Genomic DNA, 19640 nt, shown 5'->3' on the forward strand with positions numbered 1-19640 from the left:
TCTTCCATACGTAATATTGTGAAAAGATTCAGGGAACAGAGAAATCTCAGTCTGTGTAGGGTAAGGCAGGAGACCTCTGTTGAATGTGCGTGAAGTTCGAGCCCTCAGATGGCACTGCATGAGAAACCATCATGCTACTCTGATAAATACAGCCACATGTGCTCAAGAGTACTTTGGAAAACCGTTTTTACTTAACACAGTCTGACACTGCATCAAGAAATGCCACTTGAATCTCTGTTACGCAAGGAGAAAGCTATACATCAGTTCTTCTCAGATGGTCTAGAAGACAGTGGAAATGTGTACTGTGGTCAGATGAGTCCATGTTTCAGCTTTTTTTGGGAAAAACAGACATCGAGTTCTCAGTCCCAAAGACGAAAGGGACCAACCAGACTTTCATCAGTGACAGATGCAAAAGCAAACATCTGTCATGGTATTGGGAGGCATCAGTGCAAACGGCACGGGTAACTTGCATTTGTGTGAAGGTAGCACTGACATGGAGGCGTATATTTAGATTATACAGAGACATAAACTGCCATCAAGATGACATTTTTCCTGGGAAGAAAGACAATGCCAGGCCTCATTCTGCACATGCTAAAACCGAGTGGTTTCTAGACACTGCACTATAGAAGAGATGTGCCTGACTGCAGTCCAGATCTGTCTCTTATTGAAAATGTATGATCACCCATCACGAAAAGGAGAATCAGACAGCGATGGCCATGGACAGTTGTCTTATATCAGACAAGATAGGCAAATATTCCACTTGCAACATTTCAACAATTAGTATCCTCAATTCCTAAATGATTAAAAAGTGTCATTAAAAGGAAAGGTGATGTGACACAGTGGTAAACATACCTCTGTCCTAACTTATTTTGGAGTGTGTAGCAGCCATCAAAATCCAAACTTTATATTTACAAAATACAACTAAGTTGGTCAGTAAAAACATTGGAAACATTTTCTTTGTACATTTGTCAGTTAAATAAAGCTTCAAGAGATTTAACAAATCACAGATTCTTGATTTTATCGCATTTTACAAAATGTCCCAACTATTCTGGAAATGGGGTTTGATAATAAGCCTGCTGTGTCACTCCTGTGAGACCATAGGTGGGATTTTCGTTTGATTTTATTGGAACTCAGTGTAATGATCTATTGATGAGTCTATGAATACTGGAATTGGAAGATCATTTGAGCAGAAATGGCACAGGGAATGCCAGGCTGCCCCAGTCTGGAAATATTGACAGCTCACAGCTAACTTGGCTCTTGTTGACTTCACAGTACCTCAATTTAATCAATTCTTGTATTATAAATGAAGGTATGTTACTGTCCACATCTTTCCTCAAAAACTTATGAATAAGAAAACTATAGAGAAATATGGTTGTGTTGCACAATTGGAAAAATGTAAACATTGAAGTTCAAAGTTCACCGATGAACGGAAATGCAGATTGTTTTCATGAATTATATTGTCAGCAAGAATATGGCCACATTTTTAATACTTATTTAACCTTTAATGTTGAATAGATTATATGGACCACTATCATTCTGCATTAAAGAAGCTTTCATTTCATCATCACTGTATTTATTTATTTAACCATTTAACTTTTATACTTTTTATACTTTCTCTGGCAATACTTACTTTTACTTGGCATTGGATATTACTTTTATTAAATAATTTTCAGACCTCGTGCAGGCAAAATCTTAAAATCTGTGATCAGTGCAAGGAATTATAACATTTTTGTGAAAAATAATTTATTACCCAGCAAAAGCAGTAATTTTACAAAAATAAAGCAAATTTGTTCAATACATTTTTTAAATTACTCTGAAACAATAATCAAGTCAAGATTATGACCATAAAAAAAACCCATTATTACTAGATACAGCAAATAAATTCCTTCACACATAAAAATAATTTATAAGTTAAAATCCTTTTCTTTTTTTTTTCTTTTTTTTTTTGAGTGTAATGTGGTCAATAAATACTACCAAAAAAAATTATAATTTAAATTACAGGTTATTGTTTGTGGAAATAGAAGATGGTAGGCTCTCGGGAGTGAAATAATCAACATTATCAAGAAACAGTGCAGACGTGAGGCCCTGGACTTGGATCTTTACATTTTCTGCAAGTAGAAGAAAAAATATGGCTCAGTGCATAATATAATGATGCAAAGCATAACATGTATATGTTCAAAATGTACATAATCTGCCATAAATGAAAAAGAAATAAGCATACAAGTTTTTAAATGCTTATTTAACTGGACTGTGGACCCATGGATATGGAAGCGCTGTTATTATTCTTGAAAAAAATTGATGGATATGGATAATCAAATTGATTAATGAATGAATCATGAAATGATTCAACTGAATCATGCTATGGTACATATACAACACATATTTATTGATAAGTCTTCTCTTATTTCGATGTCAATTAATTTAGGGTTTGGACAATCAAACACTATTAGTAATATATTAGCTTAAAATAATGAACCTGCATTACAATGATTTACATAAAACAGTTTGTAGGCATTATGCTTAACACAATTTGACTGAATTACATAAATTATATGTAAAATATTAGCTTTTTCCTAATTTGAAAATTTTCCTTGCCACTGTTGCCTTTGTCACTATAGCTTTGAAATGTACTATTGCATTGTGTTTTGCCTGTTTTCGTACTTTATTTTGTTATGGCGCCCGTGTTGTGGTCAAAGTTGTGGTGCTTTATGTTGCTGTATTGCTTTCTGTTGTTGTAGTGGCCACAGTTGTGGTGTTTTCTGCTGTTGTGGTCTCAGTTGTGGTACTTTCAGGAGTTGTTGTGCCTGTGGTCGTACTTTCTGTTGTTGTAGTACCTACAGTTGTGGTCTCAGGGGTGGTGCTTTCCGCTGTTGTGGTACCCACAGTTGTGGTGCTCTCTGCTGTTGTTATCTCGGTTGTTGTACTTTCTGGAGATGTTGTGGCTGTGGTTGTACTTTCTGTTGTTGTGATTTCCGGTGTTGTGGTCTCAGTTGTGGTACTTTCAGGAGTTGTTGTGCCTGTAGTCGTACTTTCTGTTGTAGTGCTTTCTGTTGTTGTAGTAGCCACCACAGTTGTGGTCTCAGGTGTGGTGCTTTCTACTGTTGTGGTCTCAGTTGTGGTACTTTCAGGAGTTGTTGTGGATGTGGTTGTACTTTCTGTTGTTGTGGTCCAAGTTGTGGTACTTTCAGGAGTTGCTGTGCCTGTAGTCGTACTTTCTGTTGTTGTAGTAGCCACCAAAGTTGTGGTCTCAGGTGTGGTGCTTTCTACTGTTGTGGTCTCAGTTGTGGTACTTTCAGGAGTTGTTGTGCCTGTAGTCGTACTTTCTGTTGTAGTACTTTCTGTTGTTGTAGTAGCCACCACAGTTGTGGTCTCAGGTGTGGTGCTTTCTACTGTTGTGGTCTCAGTTGTGGTACTTTCAGGAGTTGTTGTGCCTGTAGTCGTACTTTCTGTTGTAGTGCTTTCTGTTGTTGTAGTAGCCACCACAGTTGTGGTCTCAGGTGTGGTGCTTTCTACTGTTGTGGTCTCAGTTGTGGTACTTTCAGGAGTTGTTGTGGTTGTGGTTGTACTTTCTGTTGTTGTGATGCCCGGTGTTGTGGTCTCAGTTGTGGTACTTTCAGGAGTTGTTGTGCCTGTATTCGTACTTTCTGTTGTAGTACTTTCTGTTGTTGTAGTAGCCACTACAGTTGTGGTCTCAGGTGTGGTGCTTTCTACTGTTGTGGTCTCAGTTGTGGTACTTTCAGGAGTTGTTGGGGCAGTGGTTGTACTTTCTGTTGTTGTGATTTCCGGTGTTGTGGTCTCAGTTGTGGTACTTTCAGGAGTTGTTGTGCCTGTAGTCGTACTTTCTGTTGTAGTGCTTTCTGTTGTTGTAGTAGCCACCACAGTTGTGGTCTCAGGTGTGGTGCTTTCTACTGTTGTGGTCTCAGTTGTGGTACTTTCAGGAGTTGTTGTGGATGTGGTTGTACTTTCTGTTGTTGTGATGCCCGGTGTTGTGGTCTCAGTTGTGGTACTTTCAGGAGTTGTTGTGCCTGTAGTCGTACTTTCTGTTGTAGTACTTTCTGTTGTTGTAGTAGCCACTACAGTTGTGGTCTCAGGTGTGGTGCTTTCTACTGTTGTGGTCTCAGTTGTGGTACTTTCAGGAGTTGTTGGGGCAGTGGTTGTACTTTCTGTTGTTGTGATGTCCGGTGTTGTGGTCCCAGTTGTGGTACTTTCAGGAGTTGTTGTGCCTGTAGTCGTACTTTCTGTTGTAGTGCTTTCTGTTGTTGTAGTAGCCACTACAGTTGTGGTCTCAGGTGTGGTGCTTTCTACTGTTGTGGTCTCAGTTGTGGTACTTTCAGGAGTTGTTGTGGCTGTGGTTGTACTTTCTGTTGTTGTGATGCCCGGTGTTGTGGTCTCAGTTGTGGTACTTTCAGGAGTTGTTGTACCTGTAGTCGTACTTTCTGTTGTAGTACTTTCTGTTGTTGTAGTAGCCACTACAGTTGTGGTCTCAGGTGTGGTGCTTTCTACTGTTGTGGTCTCAGTTGTGGTACTTTCAGGAGTTGTTGTGCCTGTAGTCGTACTTTCTGTTGTAGTGCTTTCTGTTGTTGTAGTAGCCACCACAGTTGTGGTCTCAGGTGTGGTGCTTTCTACTGTTGTGGTCTCCGTTGTGGTACTTTCAGGAGTTGTTGTGCCTGTAGTCGTACTTTCTGTTGTAGTGCTTTTTGTTGTTGTAGTAGCCACCACAGTTGTGGTCTCAGGTGTGGTGCTTTCTACTGTTGTGGTCTCAGTTGTGGTACTTTCAGGAGTTGTTGTGGCTGTGGTTGTACTTTCTGTTGTTGTGATGTCCGGTGTTGTGGTCCCAGTTGTGGTACTTTCAGGAGTCGTTGTGGATGTGGTTGTACTTTCTGTTGTTGTGGTGTCCGGTGTTGTGGTCCAAGTTGTGGTACTTTCAGGAGTTGTTGTGCCTGTAGTCGTACTTTCTGTTGTAGTGCTTTCTGTTGTTGTAGTAGCCACCAAAGTTGTGGTCTCAGGTGTGGTGCTTTCTACTGTTGTGGTCTCAGTTGTGGTACTTTCAGGAGTTGTTGTGCCTGTAGTCGTACTTTCTGTTGTAATGCTTTCTGTTGTTGTAGTAGCCACCAAAGTTGTGGTCTCAGGTGTGGTGCTTTCTACTGTTGTGGTCTCAGTTGTGGTACTTTCAGGAGTTGTTGTGCCTGTAGTCGTACTTTCTGTTGTAGTGCTTTCTGTTGTTGTAGTAGCCAACACAGTTGTGGTCTCAGGTGTGGTGCTTTCTACTGTTGTGGTCTCAGTTGTGGTACTTTCAGGAATTGTTGTGGCTGTGGTTGTACTTTCTGTTGTTGTGATGCCCGGTGTTGTGGTCTCAGTTGTGGTACTTTCAGGAGTTGTTGTGCCTGTAGTCGTACTTTCTGTTGTAGTACTTTCTGTTGTTGTAGTAGCCACTACAGTTGTGGTCTCAGGTGTGGTGCTTTCAACTGTTGTGGTCTCAGTTGTGGTACTTTCAGGAGTTGTTGTGCCTGTAGTCGTACTTTCTGTTGTAGTGCTTTCTGTTGTTGTAGTAGCCACCACAGTTGTGGTCTCAGGTGTGGTGCTTTCTACTGTTGTGGTACTTTCTGGAGTTGTTGTGGCTGTGGTTGTACTTTCTGTTGTTGTGATGCCCGGTGTTGTGGTCTCAGTTGTGGTACTTTCAGGAGTTGTTGTGCCTGTAGTCGTACTTTCTGTTGTAGTGCTTTCTGTTGTTGTAGTAGCCACCACAGTTGTGGTCTCAGGTGTGGTGCTTTCTACTGTTGTGGTCTCCGTTGTGGTACTTTCAGGAGTTGTTGTGCCTGTAGTCGTACTTTCTGTTGTAGTGCTTTTTGTTGTTGTAGTAGCCACCACAGTTGTGGTCTCAGGTGTGGTGCTTTCTACTGTTGTGGTCTCAGTTGTGGTACTTTCAGGAGTTGTTGTGGCTGTGGTTGTACTTTCTGTTGTTGTGATGTCCGGTGTTGTGGTCCCAGTTGTGGTACTTTCAGGAGTTGTTGTGGATGTGGTTGTACTTTCTGTTGTTGTGGTGTCCGGTGTTGTGGTCCAAGTTGTGGTACTTTCAGGAGTTGTTGTGCCTGTAGTCGTACTTTCTGTTGTAGTGCTTTCTGTTGTTGTAGTAGCCACCAAAGTTGTGGTCTCAGGTGTGGTGCTTTCTACTGTTGTGGTCTCAGTTGTGGTACTTTCAGGAGTTGTTGTGCCTGTAGTCGTACTTTCTGTTGTAGTGCTTTCTGTTGTTGTAGTAGCCACCAAAGTTGTGGTCTCAGGTGTGGTGCTTTCTACTGTTGTGGTCTCAGTTGTGGTACTTTCAGGAGTTGTTGTGCCTGTAGTCGTACTTTCTGTTGTAGTGCTTTCTGTTGTTGTAGTAGCCAACACAGTTGTGGTCTCAGGTGTGGTGCTTTCTACTGTTGTGGTCTCAGTTGTGGTACTTTCAGGAGTTGTTGTGGCTGTGGTTGTACTTTCTGTTGTTGTGATGCCCGGTGTTGTGGTCTCAGTTGTGGTACTTTCAGGAGTTGTTGTGCCTGTAGTCGTACTTTCTGTTGTAGTACTTTCTGTTGTTGTAGTAGCCACTACAGTTGTGGTCTCAGGTGTGGTGCTTTCAACTGTTGTGGTCTCAGTTGTGGTACTTTCAGGAGTTGTTGTGCCTGTAGTCGTACTTTCTGTTGTAGTGCTTTCTGTTGTTGTAGTAGCCACCACAGTTGTGGTCTCAGGTGTGGTGCTTTCTACTGTTGTGGTACTTTCAGGAGTTGTTGTGGCTGTGGTTGTACTTTCTGTTGTTGTGATGCCCGGTGTTGTGGTCTCAGTTGTGGTACTTTCAGGAGTTGTTGTGCCTGTAGTCGTACTTTCTGTTGTAGTGCTTTCTGTTGTTGTAGTAGCCACCACAGTTGTGGTCTCAGGTGTGGTGCTTTCTACTGTTGTGGTCTCCGTTGTGGTACTTTCAGGAGTTGTTGTGCCTGTAGTCGTACTTTCTGTTGTAGTGCTTTTTGTTGTTGTAGTAGCCACCACAGTTGTGGTCTCAGGTGTGGTGCTTTCTACTGTTGTGGTCTCAGTTGTGGTACTTTCAGGAGTTGTTGTGGCTGTGGTTGTACTTTCTGTTGTTGTGATGTCCGGTGTTGTGGTCCCAGTTGTGGTACTTTCAGGAGTTGTTGTGGATGTGGTTGTACTTTCTGTTGTTGTGGTGTCCGGTGTTGTGGTCCAAGTTGTGGTACTTTCAGGAGTTGTTGTGCCTGTAGTCGTACTTTCTGTTGTAGTGCTTTCTGTTGTTGTAGTAGCCACCAAAGTTGTGGTCTCAGGTGTGGTGCTTTCTACTGTTGTGGTCTCAGTTGTGGTACTTTCAGGAGTTGTTGTGCCTGTAGTCGTACTTTCTGTTGTAGTGCTTTCTGTTGTTGTAGTAGCCACCAAAGTTGTGGTCTCAGGTGTGGTGCTTTCTACTGTTGTGGTCTCAGTTGTGGTACTTTCAGGAGTTGTTGTGCCTGTAGTCGTACTTTCTGTTGTAGTGCTTTCTGTTGTTGTAGTAGCCAACACAGTTGTGGTCTCAGGTGTGGTGCTTTCTACTGTTGTGGTCTCAGTTGTGGTACTTTCAGGAGTTGTTGTGGCTGTGGTTGTACTTTCTGTTGTTGTGATGCCCGGTGTTGTGGTCTCAGTTGTGGTACTTTCAGGAGTTGTTGTGCCTGTAGTCGTACTTTCTGTTGTAGTGCTTTCTGTTGTTGTAGTAGCCACCACAGTTGTTGTCTCAGGTGTGGTGCTTTCAAATGTTGTGGTCTCAGTTGTGGTACTTTCAGGAGTTGTTGTGCCTGTAGTCGTACTTTCTGTTGTAGTGCTTTCTGTTGTTGTAGTAGCCACCACAGTTGTGGTCTCAGGTGTGGTGCTTTCTACTGTTGTGGTACTTTCAGGAGTTGTTGTGGCTGTGGTTGTACTTTCTGTTGTTGTGATGCCCGGTGTTGTGGTCTCAGTTGTGGTACTTTCAGGAGTTGTTGTGCCTGTAGTCGTACTTTCTGTTGTAGTGCTTTCTGTTGTTGTAGTAGCCACCACAGTTGTGGTCTCAGGTGTGGTGCTTTCTACTGTTGTGGTCTCAGTTGTGGTACTTTCAGGAGTTGTTGTGGCTGTGGTTGTACTTTCTGTTGTTGTGATGCCCGGTGTTGTGGTCTCAGTTGTGGTACTTTCAGGAGTTGTTGTGCCTGTAGTCGTACTTTCTGTTGTAGTACTTTCTGTTGTTGTAGTAGCCACTACAGTTGTGGTCTCAGGTGTGGTGCTTTCTACTGTTGTGGTCTCAGTTGTCGTACTTTCAGGAGTTGTTGTGCCTGTAGTCGTACTTTCTGTTGTAGTGCTTTCTGTTGTTGTAGTAGCCACAACAGTTGTTGTCTCAGGTGTGGTGCTTTCTACTGTTGTGGTCTCAGTTGTGGTACTTTCAGGAGTTGTTGTGGATGTGGTTGTACTTTCTGTTGTTGTGGCGTCCGGTGTTGTGGTCCAAGTTGTGGTACTTTCAGGAGTTGTTGTGCCTGTAGTCGTACTTTCTGTTGTAGTGCTTTCTGTTGTTGTAGTAGCCACCACAGTTGTGGTCTCAGGTGTGGTGCTTTCTACTGTTGTGGTCTCAGTTGTAGTACTTTCAGGAGTTGTTGTGGCTGTGGTTGTACTTTCTGTTGTTGTGGTGTCCGGTGTTGTGGTCTCAGTTGTGGTACTTTCAGGAGTTGTTGTGGCTGTGGTTGTACTTTCTGTTGTAGTGCTTTCTGTTGTTGTAGTAGCCACCACAATTGTGGTCTCAGGTGTGGTGCTTTCTACTGTTGTGGTCTCAGTTGTGGTACTTTCAGGAGTTGTTGTGCCTGTAGTCGTACTTTCTGTTGTAGTGCTTTCTGTTGTTGTAGTAGCCACCACAATTGTGGTCTCAGGTGTGGTGCTTTCTACTGTTGTGGTCTCAGTTGTGGTTCTTTCAGGAGTTGTTGTGCCTGTAGTCGTACTTTCTGTTGTAGTGCTTTCTGTTGTTGTAGTAGCCACCACAGTTGTGGTCTCAGGTGTGGTGCTTTCTACTGTTGTGGTCTCAGTTGTGGTACTTTCAGGAGTTGTTGTGGCTGTGGTTGTACTTTCTGTTGTTGTGATGCCCGGTGTTGTGGTCTCAGTTGTGGTACTTTCAGGAGATGTTGTGCCTGTAGTCGTACTTTCTGTTGTAGTACTTTCTGTTGTTGTAGTAGCCACTACAGTTGTGGTCTCAGGTGTGGTGCTTTCTACTGTTGTGGTCTCAGTTGTCGTACTTTCAGGAGTTGTTGAGCCTGTAGTCGTACTTTCTGTTGTAGTGCTTTCTGTTGTTGTAGTAGCCACCACAGTTGTGGTCTCAGGTGTGGTGCTTTCTACTGTTGTGGTCGCAGTTGTGGTACTTTCAGGAGTTGTTGTGCCTGTAGTCGTACTTTCTGTTGTAGTGCTTTCTGTTGTTGTAGTAGCCACCACAGTTGTGGTCTCAGGTGTGGTGCTTTCTACTGTTGTGGTCTCAGTTGTGGTACTTTCAGGAGTTGTTGTGGCTGTGGTTGTACTTTCTGTTGTTGTGGTGTCCGGTGTTGTGGTCCAAGTTGTGGTACTTTCAGGAGTTGTTGTGCCTGTAGTCGTACTTTCTGTTGTAGTGCTTTCTGTTGTTGTAGTAGCCACCAAAGTTGTGGTCTCAGGTCTGGTGCTTTCTACTGTTGTGGTCTCAGTTGTGGTACTTTCAGGAGTTGTTGTGGCTGTGGTTGTACTTTCTTTTGTTGTGGTGTCCGGTGTTGTGGTCTCAGTTGTGGTACTTTCAGGAGTTGTTGTGGCTGTGGTTGTACTTTCTGTTGTTGTGATGCCCGGTGTTGTGGTCTCAGTTGTGGTACTTTCAGGAGTTGTTGTGCCTGTAGTCGTACTTTCTGTTGTAGTGCTTTCTGTTGTTGTAGTAGCCACCAAAGTTGTGGTCTCAGGTCTGGTGCTTTCTACTGTTGTGGTCTCAGTTGTGGTACTTTCAGGAGTTGTTGTGGCTGTGGTTGTACTTTCTTTTGTTGTGGTGTCCGGTGTTGTGGTCTCAGTTGTGGTACTTTCAGGAGTTGTTGTGGCTGTGGTTGTACTTTCTGTTGTTGTGATGCCCGGTGTTGTGGTCTCTGTTGTGGTACTTTCAGGAGTTGTTGTGCCTGTAGTCGTACTTTCTGTTGTAGTGCTTTCTGTTGTTGTAGTAGCCACCACAGTTGTGGTCTCAGGTGTGGTGCTTTCTACTGTTGTGGTCTCCGTTGTGGTACTTTCAGGAGTTGTTGTGCCTGTAGTCGTACTTTCTGTTGTAGTGCTTTTTGATGTTGTAGTAGCCACCACAGTTGTGGTCTCAGGTGTGGTGCTTTCTACTGTTGTGGTCTCAGTTGTGGTACTTTCAGGAGTTGTTGTGGCTGTGGTTGTACTTTCTGTTGTTGTGATGTCCGGTGTTGTGGTCCCAGTTGTGGTACTTTCAGGAGTTGTTGTGGCTGTGGTTGTACTTTCTGTTGTTGTGATGCCCGGTGTTGTGGTCTCAGTTGTGGTACTTTCAGGAGTTGTTGTGCCTGTAGTCGTACTTTCTGTTGTAGTACTTTCTGTTGTTGTAGTAGCCACTACAGTTGTGGTCTCAGGTGTGGTGCTTTCAACTGTTGTGGTCTCAGTTGTGGTACTTTCAGGAGTTGTTGTGCCTGTAGTCGTACTTTCTGTTGTAGTGCTTTCTGTTGTTGTAGTAGCCACCACAGTTGTGGTCTCAGGTGTGGTGCTTTCTACTGTTGTGGTACTTTCAGGAGTTGTTGTGGCTGTGGTTGTACTTTCTGTTGTTGTGATGCCCGGTGTTGTGGTCTCAGTTGTGGTACTTTCAGGAGTTGTTGTGCCTGTAGTCGTACTTTCTGTTGTAGTGCTTTCTGTTGTTGTAGTAGCCACAACAGTTGTTGTCTCAGGTGTGGTGCTTTCTACTGTTGTGGTCTCAGTTGTGGTACTTTCAGGAGTTGTTGTGGATGTGGTTGTACTTTCTGTTGTTGTGGCGTCCGGTGTTGTGGTCCAAGTTGTGGTACTTTCAGGAGTTGTTGTGCCTGTAGTCGTACTTTCTGTTGTAGTGCTTTCTGTTGTTGTAGTAGCCACAACAGTTGTTGTCTCAGGTGTGGTGCTTTCTACTGTTGTGGTCTCAGTTGTGGTACTTTCAGGAGTTGTTGTGGATGTGGTTGTACTTTCTGTTGTTGTGGCGTCCGGTGTTGTGGTCTCAGTTGTGGTACTTTCAGGAGTTGTTGTGCCTGTAGTCGTACTTTCTGTTGTAGTGCTTTCTGTTGTTGTAGTAGCCACCACAGTTGTGGTCTCAGGTGTGGTGCTTTCTACTGTTGTGGTCTCCGTTGTGGTACTTTCAGGAGTTGTTGTGCCTGTAGTCGTACTTTCTGTTGTAGTGCTTTTTGTTGTTGTAGTAGCCACCACAGTTGTGGTCTCAGGTGTGGTGCTTTCTACTGTTGTGGTCTCAGTTGTGGTACTTTCAGGAGTTGTTGTGGCTGTGGTTGTACTTTCTGTTGTTGTGATGTCCGGTGTTGTGGTCCCAGTTGTGGTACTTTCAGGAGTTGTTGTGGATGTGGTTGTACTTTCTGTTGTTGTGGTGTCCGGTGTTGTGGTCCAAGTTGTGGTACTTTCAGGAGTTGTTGTGCCTGTAGTCGTACTTTCTGTTGTAGTGCTTTCTGTTGTTGTAGTAGCCACCAAAGTTGTGGTCTCAGGTGTGGTGCTTTCTACTGTTGTGGTCTCAGTTGTGGTACTTTCAGGAGTTGTTGTGCCTGTAGTCGTACTTTCTGTTGTAGTGCTTTCTGTTGTTGTAGTAGCCACCAAAGTTGTGGTCTCAGGTGTGGTGCTTTCTACTGTTGTGGTCTCAGTTGTGGTACTTTCAGGAGTTGTTGTGCCTGTAGTCGTACTTTCTGTTGTAGTGCTTTCTGTTGTTGTAGTAGCCAACACAGTTGTGGTCTCAGGTGTGGTGCTTTCTACTGTTGTGGTCTCAGTTGTGGTACTTTCAGGAGTTGTTGTGGCTGTGGTTGTACTTTCTGTTGTTGTGATGCCCGGTGTTGTGGTCTCAGTTGTGGTACTTTCAGGAGTTGTTGTGCCTGTAGTCGTACTTTCTGTTGTAGTACTTTCTGTTGTTGTAGTAGCCACTACAGTTGTGGTCTCAGGTGTGGTGCTTTCAACTGTTGTGGTCTCAGTTGTGGTACTTTCAGGAGTTGTTGTGCCTGTAGTCGTACTTTCTGTTGTAGTGCTTTCTGTTGTTGTAGTAGCCACCACAGTTGTGGTCTCAGGTGTGGTGCTTTCTACTGTTGTGGTACTTTCAGGAGTTGTTGTGGCTGTGGTTGTACTTTCTGTTGTTGTGATGCCCGGTGTTGTGGTCTCAGTTGTGGTACTTTCAGGAGTTGTTGTGCCTGTAGTCGTACTTTCTGTTGTAGTGCTTTCTGTTGTTGTAGTAGCCACCACAGTTGTGGTCTCAGGTGTGGTGCTTTCTACTGTTGTGGTCTCAGTTGTGGTACTTTCAGGAGTTGTTGTGGCTGTGGTTGTACTTTCTGTTGTTGTGATGCCCGGTGTTGTGGTCTCAGTTGTGGTACTTTCAGGAGTTGTTGTGCCTGTAGTCGTACTTTCTGTTGTAGTACTTTCTGTTGTTGTAGTAGCCACTACAGTTGTGGTCTCAGGTGTGGTGCTTTCTACTGTTGTGGTCTCAGTTGTCGTACTTTCAGGAGTTGTTGTGCCTGTAGTCGTACTTTCTGTTGTAGTGCTTTCTGTTGTTGTAGTAGCCACAACAGTTGTTGTCTCAGGTGTGGTGCTTTCTACTGTTGTGGTCTCAGTTGTGGTACTTTCAGGAGTTGTTGTGGATGTGGTTGTACTTTCTGTTGTTGTGGCGTCCTGTGTTGTGGTCCAAGTTGTGGTACTTTCAGGAGTTGTTGTGCCTGTAGTCGTACTTTCTGTTGTAGTGCTTTCTGTTGTTGTAGTAGCCACCACAGTTGTGGTCTCAGGTGTGGTGCTTTCTACTGTTGTGGTCTCAGTTGTAGTACTTTCAGGAGTTGTTGTGGCTGTGGTTGTACTTTCTGTTGTTGTGGTGTCCGGTGTTGTGGTCTCAGTTGTGGTACTTTCAGGAGTTGTTGTGGCTGTGGTTGTACTTTCTGTTGTAGTGCTTTCTGTTGTTGTAGTAGCCACCACAATTGTGGTCTCAGGTGTGGTGCTTTCTACTGTTGTGGTCTCAGTTGTGGTACTTTCAGGAGTTGTTTTGCCTGTAGTCGTACTTTCTGTTGTAGTGCTGTCTGTTGTTGTAGTAGCCACCACAATTGTGGTCTCAGGGGTGGTGCTTTCTACTGTTGTGGTCTCAGTTGTGGTACTTTCAGGAGTTGTTGTGCCTGTAGTTGTACTTTCTGTTGTAGTGCTTTCTGTTGTTGTAGTAGCCACCACAGTTGTGGTCTCAGGTGTGGTACTTTCTATTGTTGTGGTCTCAGTTGTGGTACTTTCAGGAGTTGTTGTGCCTGTAGTCGTACTTTCTGTTGTAGTGCTTTCTGTTGTTGTAGTAGCCACCACAGTTGTGGTCTCAGGTGTGGTGCTTTCTACTGTTGTGGTCTCAGTTGTGGTACTTTCAGGAGTTGTTGTGGCTGTGGTTGTACTTTCTTTTGTTGTGGTGTCCGGTGTTGTGTTCTCAGTTGTGGTACTTTCAGGAGTTGTTGTGCCTGTAGTCGTACTTTCTCTTGTTGTACTTTCTGTTGCTGTGGTGCTTTCTGTTGCTGTAGTAGCCACCACAGGTTTGGTCTCAGGTGTGGTGCTTTCTACTGTTGTGGTCTCAGTTGTAGTACTTTCAGGAGTTGTTGTGGCTGTGGTTGTACTTTCTGTTGTTGTGGTGTCCGGTGTTGTGGTCTCAGTTGTGGTACTTTCAGGAGTTGTTGTGGCTGTGGTTGTACTTTCTGTTGTTGTGATGCCCGGTGTTGTGGTCTCAGTTGTGGTACTTTCAGGAGTTGTTGTGCCTGTAGTCGTACTTTCTGTTGTAGTGCTTTCTGTTGTTGTAGTAGCCACCACAGTTGTGGTCTCAGGTGTGGTGCTTTCTACTGTTGTGGTCTCCGTTGTGGTACTTTCAGGAGTTGTTGTGACTGTAGTCGTACTTTCTGTTGTAGTGCTTTCTGTTGTTGTAGTAGCCACCACAGTTGTGGTCTCAGGTGTGGTGCTTTCTACTGTTGTGGTCTCAGTTGTGGTACTTTCAGGAGTTGTTGTGGCTGTGGTTGTACTTTCTATTGTTGTGATGTCCGGTGTTGTGGTCCCAGTTGTGGTACTTTCAGGAGTTGTTGTGGATGTGGTTGTACTTTCTGTTGTTGTGGTGTCCGGTGTTGTGGTCCAAGTTGTGGTACTTTCAGGAGTTGTTGTGCCTGTAGTCATACTTTCTGTTGTAGTGCTTTCTGTTGTTGTAGTAGCCACCAAAGTTGTGGTCTCGGGTGTGGTGCTTTCTACTGTTGTGGTCTCAGTTGTGGTACTTTCAGGAGTTGTTGTGGATGTGGTTGTACTTTCTGTTGTTGTGATGCCCGGTGTTGTGGTCTCAGTTGTGGTACTTTCAGGAGTTGTTGTGCCTGTAGTCGTACTTTCTGTTGTAGTGCTTTCTGTTGTTGTAGTAGCCACCACAGTTGTGGTCTCAGGTGTGGTGCTTTCTACTGTTGTGGTCTGAGTTGTGGTACTTTCAGGAGTTGTTGTGGCTGTGGTTGTACTTTCTGTTGTTGTGATGCCCGGTGTTGTGGTCTCAGTTGTGGTACTTTCAGGAGTTGTTGTGCCTGTAGTCGTACTTTCTGTTGTAGTACTTTCTGTTGTTGTAGTAGCCACTACAGTTGTGGTCTCAGGTGTGGTGCTTTCTACTGTTGTGGTCTCAGTTGTCGTACTTTCAGGAGTTGTTGTGCCTGTAGTCGTACTTTCTGTTGTAGTGCTTTCTGTTTTTGTAGTAGCCACAACAGTTGTTGTCTCAGGTGTGGTGCTTTCTACTGTTGTGGTCTCAGTTGTGGTACTTTCAGGAGTTGTTGTGCCTGTAGTCATACTTTCTGTTGTAGTGCTTTCTGTTGTTGTAGTAGCCACCACAGTTGTGGTCTCAGGTGTGGTGCTTTCTACTGTTGTGGTCTCAGTTGTGGTACTTTCAGGAGTTGTTGTGGATGTGGTTGTACTTTCTGTTGTTGTGGCGTCCGGTGTTGTGGTCCAAGTTGTGGTACTTTCAGGAGTTGTTGTGGATGTGGTTGTACTTTCTGTTGTTGTGGTGTCCGGTGTTGTGGTCCAAGTTGTGGTACTTTCAGGAGTTGTTGTGCCTGTAGTCGTACTTTCTGTTGTAGTGCTTTCTGTTGTTGTAGTAGTCACCACAGTTGTGGTCTCAGGTGTGGTGCTTTCTACTGTTGTGGTCTCAGTTGTGGTACTTTCAGGAGTTGTTGTGCCTGTAGTCGTACTTTCTCTTGTTGTACTTTCTGTTGCTGTGGTGCTTTCTGTTGCTGTAGTAGCCACCACAGGTTTGGTCTCAGGTGTGGTGCTTTCTACTGTTGTGGTCTCAGTTGTAGTACTTTCAGGAGTTGTTGTGGCTGTGGTTGTACTTTCTGTTGTTGTGGTGTCCGGTGTTGTGGTCTCAGTTGTGGTACTTTCAGGAGTTGTTGTGGCTGTGGTTGTACTTTCTGTTGTTGTGATGCCCGGTGTTGTGGTCTCAGTTGTGGTACTTTCAGGAGTTGTTGTGCCTGTAGTCGTACTTTCTGTTGTAGTACTTTCTGTTGTTGTAGTAGCCACTACAGTTGTGGTCTCAAGTGTGATGCTTTCTACTGTTGTGATCTCAATTGTCGTACTTTCAGGAGTTGTTGTGGCTGTGGTTGTACTTTCTTTTGTTGTGGTGTCCGGTGTTGTGGTCTCAGTTGTGGTACTTTCAGGAGTTGTTGTGCCTGTAGTCGTACTTTCTGTTGTAGTGCTTTCTGTTGTTGTAGTAGCCACCACAGTTGTGGTCTCAGGTGTGGTGCTTTCTACTGTTGTGGTCTCAGTTGTGGTACTTTCAGGAGTTGTTGTGGCTGTGGTTGTACTTTCTGTTGTTGTGATGCCCGGTGTTGTGGTCTCAGTTGTGGTACTTTCAGGAGATGTTGTGCCTGTAGTCGTACTTTCTGTTGTAGTACTTTCTGTTGTTGTAGTAGTCACTACAGTTGTGGTCTCAGGTGTGGTGCTTTCTACTGTTGTGGTCTCAGTTGTGGTACTTTCAGGAGTTGTTGTGCCTGTAGTCATACTTTCTGTTGTAGTGCTTTCTGTTGTTGTAGTAGCCACCACAGTTGTGGTCTCAGGTGTGGTGCTTTCTACTGTTGTGGTCGCAGTTGTGGTACTTTCAGGAGTTGTTGTGCCTGTAGTCGTACTTTCTGTTGTAGTGCTTTCTGTTGTTGTAGTAGCCACCACAGTTGTGGTCTCAGGTGTGGTGCTTTCTACTGTTGTTGTCTCAGTTGTGGTACTTTCAGGAGTTGTTGTGGCTGTGGTTGTACTTTCTGTTGTTGTGGTGTCCGGTGTTGTGGTCCAAGTTGTGGTACTTTCAGGACTTGTTGTGCCTGTAGTCGTACTTTCTCTTGTTGTACTTTCTGTTGCTGTGGTGCTTTCTGTTGCTGTAGTAGCCACCACAGGTTTGGTCTCAGGTGTGGTGCTTTCTACTGTTGTGGTCTCAGTTGTAGTACTTTCAGGAGTTGTTGTGGCTGTGGTTGTACTTTCTGTTGTTGTGGTGTCCGGTGTTGTGGTCTCAGTTGTGGTACTTTCAGGAGTTGTTGTGCCTGTAGTCGTACTTTCTCTTGTTGTACTTTCTGTTGCTGTGGTGCTTTCTGTTGCTGTAGTAGCAACCACAGGTTTGGTCTCAGGTGTGGTGCTTTCTACTGTTGTGGTCTCAGTTGTAGTACTTTCAGGAGTTGTTGTGGCTGTGGTTGTACTTTCTGTTGTTGTGATGTCCGGTGTTGTGGTCTCAGTTGTGGTACTTTCAGGAGTTGTTGTGGCTGTGGTTGTACTTTCTGTTGTTGTGATGCCCGGTGTTGTGGTCTCAGTTGTGGTACTTTCAGGAGTTGTTGTGCCTGTAGTCGTACTTTCTGTTGTAGTACTTTCTGTTGTTGTAGTAGCCACTACAGTTGTGGTCTCAGGTGTGATGCTTTCTACTGTTGTGATCTCAATTGTCGTACTTTCAGGAGTTGTTGTGGCTGTGGTTGTACTTTCTTTTGTTGTGGTGTCCGGTGTTGTGGTCTCAGTTGTGGTACTTTCAGGAGTTGTTGTGCCTGTAGTCGTACTTTCTGTTGTAGTGCTTTCTGTTGTTGTAGTAGCCACCACAGTTGTGGTCTCAGGTGTGGTGCTTTCTACTGTTGTGGTCTCAGTTGTGGTACTTTCAGGAGTTGTTTTGGCTGTGGTTGTACTTTCTGTTGTTGTGATGCCCGGTGTTGTGGTCTCAGTTGTGGTACTTTCAGGAGATGTTGTGCCTGTAGTCGTACTTTCTGTTGTAGTACTTTCTGTTGTTGTAGTAGTCACTACAGTTGTGGTCTCAGGTGTGGTGCTTTCTACTGTTGTGGTCTCAGTTGTGGTACTTTCAGGAGTTGTTGTGCCTGTAGTCATACTTTCTGTTGTAGTGCTTTCTGTTGTTGTAGTAGCCACCACAGTTGTGGTCTCAGGTGTGGTGCTTTCTACTGTTGTGGTCGCAGTTGTGGTACTTTCAGGAGTTGTTGTGCCTGTAGTCGTACTTTCTGTTGTAGTGCTTTCTGTTGTTGTAGTAGCCACCACAGTTGTGGTCTCAGGTGTGGTGCTTTCTACTGTTGTTGTCTCAGTTGTGGTACTTTCAGGAGTTGTTGTGGCTGTGGTTGTACTTTCTGTTGTTGTGGTGTCCGGTGTTGTGGTCCAAGTTGTGGTACTTTCAGGACTTGTTGTGCCTGTAGTCGTACTTTCTCTTGTTGTACTTTCTGTTGCTGTGGTGCTTTCTGTTGCTGTAGTAGCCACCACAGGTTTGGTCTCAGGTGTGGTGCTTTCTACTGTTGTGGTCTCAGTTGTAGTACTTTCAGGAGTTGTTGTGGCTGTGGTTGTACTTTCTGTTGTTGTGGTGTCCGGTGTTGTGGTCTCAGTTGTGGTACTTTCAGGAGTTGTTGTGCCTGTAGTCGTACTTTCTCTTGTTGTACTTTCTGTTGCTGTGGTGCTTTCTGTTGCTGTAGTAGCAACCACAGGTTTGGTCTCAGGTGTGGTGCTTTCTACTGTTGTGGTCTCAGTTGTAGTACTTTCAGGAGTTGTTGTGGCTGTGGTTGTACTTTCTGTTGTTGTGATGTCCGGTGTTGTGGTCCCAGTTGTGGTACTTTCAGGAGTTGTTGTGGATGTGGTTGTACTTTCTGTTGTTGTGGTGTCCGGTGTTGTGGTCCAAGTTGTGGTACTTTCAGGAGTTGTTGTGCCTGTAGTCGTACTTTCTGTTGTAGTGCTTTCTGTTGTTGTAGTAGCCACCAAAGTTGTGATCTCGGGTGTGGTGCTTTCTACTGTTGTGGTCTCAGTTGTGGTACTTTCAGGAGTTGTTGTGCCTGTAGTCGTACTTTCTGTTGTAGTGCTTTCTGTTGTTGTAGTAGCCAACACAGTTGTGGTCTCAGGTGTGGTGCTTTCTACTGTTGTGGTCTCAGTTGTGGTACTTTCAGGAGTTGTTGTGGCTGTGGTTGTACTTTCTGTTGTTGTGATGCCCGGTGTTGTGGTCTCAGTTGTGGTACTTTCAGGAGTTTTTGTGCCTGTAGTCGTACTTTCTGTTGTAGTACTTTCTGTTGTTGTAGTAGCCACTACAGTTGTGGTCTCAGGTGTGGTGCTTTCTACTGTTGTGGTCTCAGTTGTGGTACTTTCAGGAGTTGTTGTGCCTGTAGTCGTACTTTCTGTTGTAGTGCTTTCTGTTGTTGTAGTAGCCACCACAATTGTGGTCTCAGGTGTGGTGCTTTCTACTGTTGTGGTCTCAGTTGTGGTACTTCCAGGAGTTGTTGTGCCTGTAGTCGTACTTTCTGTTGTAGTGCTTTCTGTTGTTGTAGTAGCCACCACAGTTGTGGTCTCAGGTGTGGTGCTTTTTACTGTTGTGGTCTCAGTTGTGGTACTTTCAGGAGTTGTTGTGGCTGTGGTTGTACTTTCTGTTGTTGTGATGCCCGGTGTTGTGGTCTCAGTTGTGGTACTTTCAGGAGATGTTGTGCCTGTAGTCGTACTTTCTGTTGTAGTACTTTCTGTTGTTGTAGTAGCCACTACAGTTGTTGTCTCAGGTGTGGTGCTTTCTACTGTTGTGGTCTCAGTTGTGGTACTTTCAGGAGTTGTTGTGCCTGTAGTCGTACTTTCTGTTGTAGTGCTTTCTGTTGTTGTAGTAGCCACAACAGTTGTGGTCTCAGGTGTGGTGCTTTCTACTGTTGTGGTCTCAGTTGTGGTACTTTCAGGAGTTTTTGTGCCTGTAGTCATACTTTCTGTTGTAGTGCTTTCTGTTGTTGTAGTAGCCACCACAGTTGTGGTCTCAGGTGTGGTGCTTTCTACTGTTGTGGTCTCAGTTGTGGTACTTTCAGGAGTTGTTGTGGATGTGGTTGTACTTTCTGTTGTTGTGGTGTCCGGTGTTGTGGTCCAAGTTGTGGTACTTTCAGGAGTTGTTGTGCCTGTAGTCGTACTTTCTGTTGTAGTGCTTTCTGTTGTTGTAGTAG

General features: G+C 44.4%; 2 protein-coding genes across 2 annotated transcripts; one reads left to right on the plus strand and one right to left on the minus strand.

Annotated features, from left to right (window-relative positions):
- Nucleotides 1-1920: 1920 nt before the first annotated feature.
- On the minus strand, nt 1921-16223 carry LOC309484901 (uncharacterized protein). Its single transcript, XM_082151375.1, has 3 exons — nt 13677-16223; nt 2662-11885; nt 1921-2108 (listed from the first exon to the last, which is right to left on the minus strand). Exons 1-2 carry the CDS (start codon nt 16219-16221, stop codon nt 2707-2709), a joined length of 11724 nt encoding a protein of 3907 aa, XP_082007501.1. The 5' UTR covers nt 16222-16223; the 3' UTR covers nt 1921-2108; nt 2662-2706.
- Nucleotides 16224-16915: 692 nt separating this feature from the next.
- On the plus strand, nt 16916-19601 carry LOC309484902 (uncharacterized protein; the record flags this gene model as incomplete). Its single annotated transcript, XM_082151376.1, has 8 exons — nt 16916-16942; nt 17013-17017; nt 17106-17501; nt 18180-18575; nt 18774-19019; nt 19125-19129; nt 19248-19375; nt 19494-19601. The coding sequence occupies 8 exons, from the start codon at nt 16916-16918 to the stop codon at nt 19599-19601; spliced, it is 1311 nt and encodes a 436-aa protein (XP_082007502.1).
- Nucleotides 19602-19640: the final 39 nt, after the last annotated feature.

The sequence above is a fragment of the Leuciscus leuciscus genome (genome assembly GCF_965113295.1).
Source record: "Leuciscus leuciscus genome assembly, chromosome: 21".
Classification (NCBI taxonomy): Eukaryota; Metazoa; Chordata; class Actinopteri; order Cypriniformes; family Leuciscidae; genus Leuciscus; species Leuciscus leuciscus.

Bases quoted from the DNA above. Each gene is read 5' to 3' on its own strand.
- LOC309484901 (XM_082151375.1), bottom strand. From the start codon at position 16,221: ATGACTACAGGCACAACAACTCCTGAAAGTACCACAACTGAGACCACA. The intron at 11,886-13,676 runs GCACAACAACTC...GTACGACTACAG, and splicing joins AAGAGAAAGTACGACTACAG to GCACAACAACTCCTGAAAGT.